The sequence below is a fragment of the Alligator mississippiensis genome, chromosome 1, assembly GCF_030867095.1.
Source record: "Alligator mississippiensis isolate rAllMis1 chromosome 1, rAllMis1, whole genome shotgun sequence".
Classification (NCBI taxonomy): Eukaryota; Metazoa; Chordata; order Crocodylia; family Alligatoridae; genus Alligator; species Alligator mississippiensis.
Window position 1 is genome coordinate 723,897 of NC_081824.1, and position 12,588 is coordinate 736,484.

At 60.5% G+C, this 12,588-nt stretch overlaps 1 protein-coding gene across 11 annotated transcripts in view; it reads right to left on the reverse strand.

Annotated features, from left to right (window-relative positions):
• Nucleotides 1–3,535: 3,535 nt before the first annotated feature.
• The window catches only part of DTNB (dystrobrevin beta), a 296,518-nt gene continuing 287,465 nt past the window's right edge, over nt 3,536–12,588 (reverse strand). For 10 of the 11 annotated variants that reach the window (XM_019497687.2, XM_019497682.2, XM_019497680.2 and 7 more), the window contains 4 exons: nt 12,104–12,193; nt 8,916–8,969; nt 6,484–6,519; nt 3,536–4,005 (listed from right to left, as the gene is read on the reverse strand). In XM_019497687.2, coding sequence (XP_019353232.1) covers nt 6,515–6,519; nt 8,916–8,969; nt 12,104–12,193 — 149 coding nt within the window. In that variant the 3' untranslated portion in view covers nt 3,536–4,005; nt 6,484–6,514. The remainder of the gene's footprint in view (nt 4,006–6,483; nt 6,520–8,915; nt 8,970–12,103; nt 12,194–12,588) is intronic. The other variant, XM_019497679.2, reaches the window with a different exon arrangement.

Consider the following 12,588-nt stretch of genomic DNA (forward strand, 5'->3'; position numbering starts at 1 on the left):
CGGCTCCAGCTTTGCAAACTGACCGCACCGCTCGGGTGGACCGGCCCGTGCCGCGCTCCTCCGGCCATTCCCACGGCGATGGGCACAGCCGGTTGTGGCGCGGAGCCCGACGTTCCCCACGCCCGCCCAGGGGCTCCCAAAGCCCCTCACCGCCTCCTTCCCGCAGGGCCGCAGCCGGAGCCGCTCCCTGGGTTTCCGGCCACATGGTTATTTGGTGCAAAAACAAAGTGCTGGTTTTGTCAGGGGGAAACGCGGGGCAACAAGCCCGGGAGCACGCAACAAGGAGCCGGGGCCTTGCTGCCATCCTCGTCTCTGAGCCAACTCCCCGCGCTGCGGCCACGCCACCCGGTCACCTCCGCGGCACCTGTCTGCACGTAGCGGAGTCGTCTCTCTGCACACGCCGCGCGCGACGGGCGTCTGCCGGACGCAGGCCTTTTGGCACGCGGCCCCGACGCCCGCGCTCGCCCCTCTCCGAAAGCCACGATCCTGGCACCCAGCAAGGGCGGTTCAGCCCCAGATCCGCTCCAAACACCGAGCCAGCTTCTTTCTGTCCACGCCAGCCCATAATGGGCGCCGCGGCCCGCTGCAGGCACGAGGAGTCTCTCACCGACTCTGGGACCAGCGTTACCCACCCTGACAAAAACCGTGCACAAGAAAACCCCGTGTCCGAGGGGAAAGAGGAAGCGTCTTTCTTGAGGATTGCCTTGTTCAGAAGTTGCTTTGGGAGCTGGCGCGCCAGACGCGGCCCTGGCGCGGGGCCCGGGGTCCAGGCTGAGCGGCACGTGTACGTGGCACACTCGGAACGGGCACACGCGGGAGCCCACCTAGCTACGACCCGGCGCACGTGGATGGCGTGGCAGGACGTTGCTACCGCGGGTGAACGGTCGGGCGCGCAGGGACGATGAACGCAGGCCGGTCCAGGCAGCTCTTCCCAGGGCACGGCGTGGGGGAGCGCGCTGCTGCATTGCACGGCACCCCCCCTCCGAGCCGGCGCAGGGGCCTGGCTCACCCACGACGCACCCGGCTGCACCTTCCCTCCTCCCTGCTCGTTGGTGACATCGTTTGCATTGAACAAATGCGCCGGCGCGGCGCAGCGTGGCGGGAGGAAGGTGCAGGCGGCGCGGCGCGCTCCTCCCAGTACAGAGGCTTTCACATAATCAGGCGACTGGTAGAAGCCTCCAGTCCCAGTCCCAAGTAACGAGGCTGAGCTGCCCCCGCGCTTGGTGACACGCCCGTGTGACATCACGCTGCGCTGTGACATCACAGGTGCGCGGAAACCAGCTCACCAGAGTCTCTTTAGCGACCCCTCGTTAGTGCCCCCTGGCCCTACCCCGCACGGCCGGGCCGGGCCGGGCCGGGCCGCCGGCCACGTTGAAGGACAATTCTCTTGACCGGGGTGCGGACGGCAAAGCGAAGCTTTCCTCAGTTTGCGGGTTAACGAGGACAGGCGCAACTGAAGTTCAGGCCGTAGCGATGGACGGGGACGCGGGCGGGGGCTGTTAACGGCCTGCTCCTGACACCTGACTCCTCAGGGCACGACCGCGACTTGCAGGGCGCGCTGCAACCCGCGTTCGCCGAGCTGACCGAGAACGATGGGCTCGCAACTCCCTTCCGGGCAAGCGATAGCCAGCTACATCGATGACATCCTCTCAACGTCACACCGCAGGAAACAGGCTTACGGCCCCCTGAAAACCGACCCGCAGACGCCAGGGTCACCGTAATGCAGAGCATGTGCTAAAAGGCTCAGTCCGTGAACACGCGTGGCGCTGCGGGTGAGGTGATCCAGAACCGTGGCACATGGGGTCACACTGCACGTACACGGACCGCGTCCCGGCGCTGGCTGCAAAGCACCGCTGATCTGTCCAAAAACATACGAACACGGAGCAGACGCCTCGGCCCGTTGCAGACACGACACGACACGACACGATACGTACGACACGACGTGACACGTCTGGCCACGCAGCGTGGACCTCGCACGTTGGGTTGGCAGCGTCCAGGGGACGGAGCACTATAGCACACGCTACAGCAGCGTGGCGTGCCTGCAGCGACTCCGTGGGCACGAGACACGTCTCCTCCCAAATCAGAGACGGGAGCTGATGCCTTTTCTAGTCGGTGGCAACGGAGCGGGCTGGCCAAGCGCACCGGGTGGTGGTGGTGGGCTGGAGACGGCCCCAGGGCTGCTCTGAGCTGTCTGGCGCTGCCCGTCCCATCCGTGAGCGTCCTGGACAAGCCTCACCTGTGTCCCCCCGCGCCCCACATCCGACAAGCTGCTTCTGCCTTTGCGCGCTGGGCCGACAACGGGAGCGAACGTGGGGGGAATACACCCTGGGCAGCTGCTGGGTGGGCTCTCCACGGCGTCTCAGCTCGCCCTCCTCCAGCCCTGCGCCCTTCCCTTCTGCTGCACCTTGGGCCCGGGCACTTGGGGTGGCGAAGCAGCCTGGGGGCTCATTTGGGAGCGTGCAAGCAAGGCTGTTCACCTGCCTGGCACCCACCCACCCACCCAGATCTGGCCCCAGAGTCGTGCTGCTTTGCACACAGACTCCCGCCGGCCCCCTGCCCATGCTCCCGGGGTCCAACCTCCGGGGTCTTTGCAGAGCTGGAGGAGGGTGCGGCGAGGGGACACGAAGGGCTCTGCTGTGTGAGCCCTGGCAGTCCCAGCTGGAGCTGTGGAAACGTTTCGGGGGCAGCATCCTGCTAACCTGACCGCTGGCACTGGGGGGCAAAAGGGGAACAGGACGTGGGCAAGGAAGGGGCAAGGAAGACGTCTCGGCGTAGCTAGAACACGAGCCTTGGAGTCACGCAGGCTCGGTCCCTACCCACTAGCACGGCCACTAGCCCTGACCCAGCTCGTCCCGTCCCGGCTCGGGCAGCTAGTCCCGTTAGCCCGGGGCGCGATTCGGCTAATCCTTCGGAGAGGGTGCAGTGCCCACGCGCGTCCCTGCAAGCGTCTGGCACCAGGTAGGCTAGAGCTAACGCACGGGCCCAGGCGACTGTCATGTTTCTCTCCTCCTCGACAGCTCGCTCACAATATTTATACGTTCGGCTACACCTGCAGCCACCACGTCCGTCTGGTTTTCCTCTCCCCGCGGGCTGCGGGTGCCCGGCGAGCCCCTTCTTCCGAGTGCCGGCGTCGCGGGTGGGCCCAGGCAGGACGAAAAGCCGGGACTCGGTTTCGGGGTTTCTCCCTCCGCTCCGCTCCGCTCCGCTCGTCACCTGCGAGAAATATTTATGGACGCATTCGGGCTCTCGGCGCCTTCCGCTAAAAATGCCGTTCCCAAGCACCGGGGTAGAAATTAAAACCTCTAGTGACGGGAAGTGATTGCAATGCAACGGGAGAGGCAGCCCTCGGCCTGTGCCACTGCCGTTCCTCCTCCTTTTTACGCCAGAGCGTCCGCGAGTCGCGAGACGGAGCCGGGAATCTCCTCCGGGTCGGCGGCCTGCCGCGCATCTCTCGCCCCTCGGCCGGCCCTGCCGTTCGCTCGCACACCCGTGCAACGGCAAATGCTATGGCAACCAAACAGCAGTAGACAGAGGGTATTTTTAGAAAGTGTGGTTTTTTTTTTTTGGAGGCTCCGCGCTCAGAGTTCCCTTTGTGTTACAGGAAAGCTCGAATGGGGCTAAATCCGTTTTTACATGCATGCCGGGGGTCAAAGAGCACGAGGGAACAACCAGCACGTGATGAGATGATGGCACCGTCCGGGTCGGAGGCTGGCACGCTTGACGGGAGCGCAGCTTGCTGCTTTCAGCCTCCCGCGGCCCGGCGAGGGCTCGACGGGGCACTGTCCGGCTAGCGCTGTTAAACACCAGGGAAAATCGCACATGCAAGGATCTATGAAGAAAATGCCCCCGGAGAAAGCCCTTCGGTCGGGTCCCTGCCCCGTCTGCAGGCGGTGGGTTGTGATCTGTCACGGCTGCACGATGGCGAATGTGTTGGCTGAAACATGCCTCTTCCGAAGGATGTGGAGACGTCTCTAGCACGCGAGCTCGTTTCATGGCCTTCTGTGCCTGCACCATTGGAAACACACAGCCGTTAGCCGGGTGCGGGGCAGCGGGCGCGCCGCCGGGCACCGAGAGGTACTCACGGGCCGCTCGCCTTCTCCAGCATCCTGCACCATGGCTCCTGCACCGGGAGCTCCCGGCCCGCCTGGCTAGGCGTGTCTGCTCGCCCCCACCCCATCCCCATCCCCATCCCCATCCCCATCCCCAACCAGTTCAGTGTGCACAGCTCTCTCGCAGCGGTCTAGACTGGAGAACCGGGGAACATGGAAGGGGGCACACAAATCCTCCTGCGACGCTGCTGCCAGGACCGAGCTGAGTTGGCCCGGACAGATCCACGGACCGCTTTGCGCCCGTGCGCCGGCTCCTCTGGGCCATCCGCTCGGACGGGCCAGGGGCATTCCCGCTCGGAGACCGAGTCTCTGGCGTGAAAGCGTGTTCGCTGCTGGCACGGGGCTGCCTGACCGACGGCCCCGGGGGTGTTCATGCCTGACCGGACAGCCACGACTGAGTGGCTCTCCAAAGCCTGCTAGGCTCGTGACCGACCGCAGCCAGCCAGGCCTCACCTGCCCAGGGACGCCCAGCCTACGTGTGCTTCCTCCTCTTCTCGGAGAAGAGTGGGTGGACGGCAGCCTAACTACGCACAGAGCTAGTGCCGGGGGGCTGACAAAGGCATCCCTGAATATCCTGACCTCAGTGACCCTTCGCCGACTAGTGATCCCCTTGATGCCCCCCACGAGGGGACGGAGAGGACCGGCTCAGCGGATGGTCTGGGAAGTCCAGAAGTCGGCCCCCACGACAGAAAGGATGCGGACATGTTGGAGAGTCCAGTGGAGGGCAATGGAAATGGTTGTGGGGCTGGGGGACAGGGCTGGTGAGGAGAGGCTGAGGGAAATGGGCTGATTGAGTCTGCAGAAGGGAAGACCGAGGGGGATGGAATAGCAGCCTTCACCTCCCTGCAGGGGGGCTGCAAAGAGGATGGAGCTGGGCTGGTCTCAGTGGGGGCAGATGGCAGAAGGAGCAATGGGCTCAAGCTGCAGCAAGGGAAGTTGAGGTTGGATATTAGGAAAACCTCTCTCCCTAGGAGGGTGAAGCACTGGACCAGGCTCCCCAGAGAGGTGAGGGAGTCTCCATCCTTGGAGGTGTCGAAGACCCGGCTAGATGAAGCCTTGTCTGGGATGATGTGGTCGGGGCTGGTCCTGCTTGGAGCAGGGTCTGGACTAGACGTGACTCCTGAGCTCCCTTCAGCCCCCCTTGTCTGTGATTCTAGGTCGCAGCAGAGGGACTGCGACCCCACAAGGCAGAAAAGGCCGAGACTGTGCCTGGGAAATGACCAGTGACTGGGAAGGACCTTTGGGAAAAGGGCTCTCTGTCTTGTGCCATACTTCGTGATGGATACAGGAAACCTGGAAGGGGCTGGTGTGCACTGGTGTGCACTCAGGCCCTTCCTTGGTTTTGCTGGAGGAAGAACCAGCTGGCGCATTGAGCGACCATCCCCTCCTAACCCCAGGTGAGCGGCTGTCCTTTTCTCCACGGGCTTGCCCCGCGGTTGGAGTTAAAAGGCATTCACAACCAACTGAACACAAGGAAACCCGAACAGAAACAAAGCGGGTTTTAAACAGCGTGCTTAAAATCTTCCCCCCTGCGCTGCTGAGCCCTCCCTCCCATGAGATCGTTTTGCTGGCTCTCTATCTGCCACATCGTTTCCTTGGACAGACGAGACTTGAATTCCTAATGAATTTCCGAGTCTCCCCGAGGGCTCCCAGGTGGGCTGTGCCCAGCACGAGGACGGGGCAGCGACACAGGTCCGCTTTCCCCCCTCGGTAGCGAGTCCGTTTTGGGTGGCAGCTGCAGTGGACTGCGCTGTGTGGCCTGAGAAATCCTGACCAGATGTTACACGCTCCTTCCTCAGCCCGCTGAGCTAAGTGCTTTTGGCTCGCTGTCTGCATCCCCCTGGCCCAGGCCCCCCACTCGCCTGACAAAGGGGCGAGAGATCACCTCGTGCGGCCGTGCCGAACACCACGGGAGCGGATCAGCAAACTGCAGAAACACAAGCCAGCCCGTCCACGTGCGGGAGGACCGGGATCGCAGCCGTGCTCTTCGAGACACGGGCCCTGATCTGCTCCTGCTGCGGCTCTCTCGTGGTCCAACCACCTGCTCATCTGCCTACCTGTTGTGCCCTCCTGTAACCTCGGCGGCAGACTCGCTGGGACAGGGCGATGTTTTTAGCATGGGCCTGCCGTGCGTTATGAATGAAAACAAGAGGGCTGTGATGATGCTCCTGCTCTCCCCGGAGCAAAGGGGAGATTTTCCACTGATTGCACCGAAAGAAGCCTGATACGCTTTAAGAGGGCCGCGGCAGGACAGGCTGGCGGTGCATGCTCTCCTCCTCGCTAACGAGGAGCGATATGGGAGCGGAGCGTGACGCGACTCGGCCGCAACCACCAGAGCAGGGTCAGCGTGAAGGGGACAGATCTCCGTACTCACTTGAACGGCTGTGCAGCTCGCGTCCTCCCGTCTAACCTGCAACACACATGGGGGGAAAGAAAGACTTGTAAGGCAGGTAACGGGCTGGTTTCAACGACGCGGAAAACCCGAACCCCGGCGCTGTGCTGCTGTGCTGGGCACCTCTCCGGGCTGCGAGCACATGCACGGACAAGTAACGAAGCCCTCAGCGATGTGCGGGAAGTCCCGTGGCTGTCACCTTTGATGTGGGCTGCCCCCACGTGCACCCCGTGCACCGGAAACCAGATCCTTCTGGCCAGCCAGGTCTGCGCGTGCAAACTGCACGTCCTCACGGTTCCCCTCCTCCCCACGCCAACCGTGGGAAAGGGAGGAGCGCACCTCCCCAGGGCAGCACCCCATAGGCAAGGAGGACAGCATGCCGCCGAGCCCGCGGAGGTAACACATCTCCTCGAGGGACCGGCCTTGTGGATACGTCCTGGTGACTAACAAGCAGCTGTCTGCTTTCTCGGAGGTGGGCCGGAGAAGAGCAGCACCTGCAATGGCCCTGCCCAAGCGGGCAGGCGACCCGCACAGCGCTACCAAGCCATCGTGGCTCGGGGATGCGCGGGCCAGGATCAAACTCTGGTTGCTCTCTCATGCCAACGGCAGAAAGACTAGCTAGCTGCAGGCTGACAAACCCAAGGATACCAGGGCTCAGGTGTGGGATCTGGACGCTGCCGGCTGGAAGAACAGGACACCTGTGCATCGCACGTGGAGCCCGCGTGAATGAGGAGAGCCATCGCCGCGGTCGCTCCAGGGGTGTAAAGGCCCCGAGCGCTTCCGTCGTGGGCACAGCGTCAGCCAGCGACTGCTGGGAGCAGAGCCCTGATCCCTCCACCCGGGCCATGACGCTTTTCCAGGGGAACTTCCAGGATTTCCACCTCGATCCCAGCAATCGCAACTGGCAAGGAGAACCGCGCCTTTCCACTTCTCGTGCTCTCACCGTCTTTTGCCTTTTTCCAGCTCTGTCACTGCCTGACTGGGGGACATGAATAAATGACTTCATCTGTGGCATACTTACCGCATGAAAATCATGGGGATGAATTACACTGCTCCCTTTCTACTAATTTCACTGCTGCTGCAATGAGTAATGGAACAGAACCGGCCCTATTACGCCTTCTTCTATCCCCCACGTTTCACCTATTCGAGCTCCCTCTTCCCCATTTCCAATGCAAGATACATTACATACTTGGAAAAAGAAGAGCGAACATCTGCTAAGCATCCAAAATACCTAATTGAGGAGAATGGTTCCAAGGATAAGAGACTTGCATGGTTTAAAGCCAACATGACACCATAAAATGTTGTTTTCATTGGGGTTAGAATCATGCTGGGGGGAAAAAAAAGCCCTACAAGCCTATTGTTTCCAAGGGTGATGGATTAGGAGCGCTCCTCAGGCCCTGACTGCTTCTCACAAGCTATTAGGGTTGGAAATCCTGGCAGAACTGCCTCTCACATGAAATTTCGGGGCCTTGTGCTTCATCTCAGCCAGAAGCAAGGAGGGAAGAGATGTGTGGAAGGAGACACAAGGAGGAAGTTCGTCCAAATTCATTAAAGCTCGGAGAGCGTTTGGCTCAGGTGAGAAATGTTCTTGTGCGATCCCAGTTTGTCCAGCCTTAATGAGAAATGTGGAAGGCGCGAGCCTGCAGCTCTGCCCCCCGTGACGGCTGCGTCTGAAACACTCCCACCGCCACGGGCACCGGGAAGGGGTTTCCTCCGGTCGTCTAAGGGAGGGAGTGGGGAAGCGGCAGCTAGACCTGCTCCTTCTGCCGGGTCCTGCCAGGTGAGCGTGTCTGAATGGCACTCCGGCGACGGGCCAGGCTCCTTCTGCATGCAGAGAAGAGGCATGCAGGGAGGGTTCGCTGGTGTTACCTACACCCAGAACCACACATGCTAGATGTGGAAGGAGCCCATCGCGCCGCCTGCACGGGGCTATCCGCAGGCTATTTCTGAACACTTTGATTTCCGTGATTCAACCAGCAAGGGTCGCGGCCCGAGCTGGGGTGGCGTTTTCCTGACTGGGATGCTCACAGTCGGGATGCGGTCCCGGTACCGTAGCTCTTTAACCTGCTAACTCCCTGCCCTCGCTCTCATGCTTTCCCAGTACTTGGACGTGGCTGCTTGCCCAGAGAAAATACGCGGATGCACCAGAACCGGAGACAAGAGGAACGGGGGCATGGACACTGTCCAAGTAGGGGCAACGGCGAGAGCAATTGTATAACATACAGGGAGGCGACCATGCCTCCCGGCCTGGCTGGAAGTGGGGGGCTACAGCAAATGACCCTCCTTAGGCTGTCGAAACCCAAGCCTTGCGTGCCGCAAGCCCCTGCATCCCGGCCTGCTGGTGTGGCGAGCTCGCCGACACGCTCCCCACGCACGAGCGCCGTGCAGCGGGGCGCCCGGCTCGTGCTCGTTACCTCTGTCCTTTCCATTCTGCATCTTTTCCGCTTCTTCTTCCTCGCCTTCCTCTGCTTCAGAAACAAACAAAAAGAAGACAGCGGTCAGGGGGAGGGCTGTTCGGGAAGGTTTTCTGTAGGAAACCATCCCAAACTGGAGTGCGAGGCACAGTTCAGTCTGGTTCGGATGGAGACGATCCTGCCTCAGGCAGGGGCTGGACTCGATGTGACTCCCTGCATCCCCGTGGCTCTGGGACTCGAAAGAGGGGCCGGAGGGGCTGTGCCGGAGCGGGGCCTGGTCTCCTGGAGGCTGCAATTCTGGGGTGCTGCAGTGGCAGCTCCTCTGAACGCTGCCCCGGCTCGCTGTGATGCCCCTGCCCTCCCGCGTCACCCTGCCCAGGGAGCCCGCTGCGGGCTTGCCAGCAGGAGCCAGTGCCTGCGGTCTCCCACGGACCAGTGCTGGCCCCGTACAACGTGGTGCACAAACACCTTGGACTCTCTTGTGCACCCGCGTGTGAGCCCCCTTGGAAACTCAGAGCTGCAAAATCCAGCTGTGAGAGGACCGGGGCAGAGGTCAATGCTGAGCACGGGACGACCAAACGGAAACTAGAGGAGGCTACAGGCGACCCGAGGGGAAATATGGAGGCTCCGCTGACCCTCGCGCTCGCAGAAGTCACTGGGGCACAGTTGTGAGCGAGAGCGGACTCTGCTCCTCGCTCTGTCTCAGCGACGGAAAAGACGTGCCTGCAGATGGCTCAATTATATTTAACTCCAGTTAAGTTGAAGAAAACGCATGGGCAAGGCTTGTATTTACGTTGCAGGGAATGTGAGCAGACAGGCACATTCCTGCGCGTGCGGCAGGTCACATCTCTGCGTGCAGCATCGCTGCTGAGAACTGTGTAAACAGGCAACGGTTATCGCAGGTGGCGATGGCCCCTCGGCCCGTTTTATTTATGACCCAGAGAAAAATGAAAGAGAAAAATATAACTGCAATAAAAGGGGCAATTTGAGCATTGTGAATCGGCCACAGGGAGCCCTGGATAGGGAAGTCGTAGGAACAGGTGCCGCCCTCGCTGTTCTGGCCTGGGATAAATGCTGGAAGTCAGAAGTGTTTGCACCGAGCCGCCTTCTCGGCGGCTCCGACCCGGCTGCCGGCATCATTCGCGGCCGAGGGCAGCAAGCACCGACCGACGTGCACCAAGCGTGAGCGAGGAGCTCGAGCTTCAGCACTTGGGTCGTGAGCTTCTCCTCTGCTCCTCAGGCTGGCCCGGGCCGCCCGGCCCGCAAGCACTGGGCGCACAACGCCTTGCGCTGCTTTCGAATGACTTTGCTCATTGTAGCTCAGGATTGCACCCCTTGTTTCCTGGCTAATGAAGACCGTGCGAAGTGGGGTGCTTCTCATGGGACACCCGTTTCTGAAGGCAGGTAGGGTGGCTCCCATCCGTGGATCACAACACCGCACAGCATAACGCCTGCAGTGGTGACTGGCAGGGGCTCAGCTTGAAGGAGGTGTATGTTGTCATTGTTTAGTTTTTGGCCAACGTGTGTTAAATCCCACTGAATCACGTCAGCCGAGTATAACTCATACTTTCCCAAATTTACACGAATGAAATGATTTCACATACTTTCAAGGGACCCTTCTCTTTGAGTATCTGCACATGATCAAATAAGAGCCTGTAATTAATTTTATCGCCAGTCCCTTGTGCACCGCGAATGCCACGCACGATGCACGGCACGGCCATGATGACTGTCGGCAGCACAAACCTTGCTTTGTTTGTGTTTGTCAAACATTTCCTGGGTTTCAAAAGGGGCCAGGAGATCAAAATGCCTCGCTGAGATTCGGCCCCTGAGACAAGCCACTGCGGGCCAGGCTCTGCTCGCGGATACACCAGTGTTAAAATGCATGACTGGCACGAGGGAAAAATAAATTACTGCAGACATCTGTTTCGGGCTCAGAGTTTGTCCGCTGCGTTTCAGCCTGAAGGGAACAGACCCGTGTCTTGCTGTGCAGGGTGATTTATTAAAGAAACACAAGACCCCTTAACGATAATAGCGCTAGTGACTGTTGCTGTAATACATGAAAGACTTTATTAACTACACCGCTGCCTTTGCAGCCAAGACACAAGCTTTGGATTGGGTGAATTTACTGCCCGGCAGTAAAATATCAACCTGGTTTATAACCAGGGCTTCTGGTTTATAAGGAGAGCTGCTCCAATAGGAAGAGCGCGGGGAAACTACCGCACTTGTTTGAGATGGGGCTTGGTTAGTTTATGGCGGGCTTAGGTGAGGTGGCTGCTGATACAGCCAGGGCCGGATTCAGTGATCCAGGCCCACGTCCATGTGAAAATGGACCATGCATTCGAAAGCAGCGCAAGGTGTCTAAGACCATGAGGCTGAACCGGCCGGGGATGGGTCACCTGTCAGGAGAGATGGTCTGCTCAGGTCCCTCCGGACCCTCGCTCCTATGAAACTATGAACCCTGCTGTAGGGTTGCTGTGGTTCGGCTGCTTTCACCGACACTCACTATGCCCGTCACGTGAAAGGCACGCCGGGAAAATCAGCACTCTTCGTACAGGGGCTTGGATATTTTACTCTGATATTTGTGACTGGCTTGACCTAACGGGACTTCCTTTCAGATGCGCTCCGAAGGGCTGGCAGGTGAACTGCAGACGCGTTAAGTAACGGGGAGCACGAGAACTGGCTCAAAAACGCATCCTAACTCCTTCCCTTGGAAGCACGTGTCTTTGGAGAACGACCGCTCTCAGAAACGTGACGACGAGCGTGGCATCTCTGCTTCCTGGCAAGTGCTCTGAGTCACAGCTGCCTACTTGACTGGCACAGAATAGCTTTTACTACGGCTGGGCTGGGGGGATCGGCACAAGTAGGAGTGAGCGAGCTGCGTTCCCGTCCGCGTCCTGAATCATCCGCAGTAGTATCAGCCAGCTCTGCGTGCGCAGGACAGCCGTTACGACTGGTGACGAAGCAAGACGCTCGTTCAGAGCACACGTGGAGTTTCCAAGGCTGCCAGAACTATCTTTGGGTTTCTCACTGAGACGCACCGAGCGTCATGTTGCGACACGGTTTTTAAATACGCCTTTCCTCCGAAAATCAAACCCATGGGAGAACTCTTCTGCCCCTGGCTTTAAGGTCCCTGCCTTTGGTCGCTCTGCGTCCCTGCAGGTGTAGGCGTGGCAAAGCCAAACCCTTACCTGAATGCAGCTCCTTCACCAAAGACGACATGGTGTTCGTGATTGAATCCGCTGCTACCAGCAAGTCGTTCCGGAGGTTCCTCCTCGTCCCTAGGAGAAAAGGAGGTGGGAAATGAACAGCTCTGCAGCTTCCCGCGCTACTCACAACTGGGCGCTCGATCCGAGGCGCCGGGCACTCGCACCCGGTGTTTATTTCCTCTCGACAGGGATCGGGGAGCAGAACCCCGCGCCCGCGCCCGTGGAGCTGCCAGGCTGACGGCAGCTGTGGTGCAGCCGCCGGGGAGACCGGCTCTGGCCTGACAAGGGCCCTGCTCCGCTGGACGGCTGGACAGGCCGCTCGGCCGGTTTGCAGCCATCTCATCCTTTCTTTGCATCTGTCCCTGGCGTCGCTGCCGCGGTGCTCCCCTCGGCGCTGGCACGGGCTGCTGCGGACGCACGGTCCGTCGTGCCCCGCGCAGCACGGCAGGGACAAGGGACGGCGACGC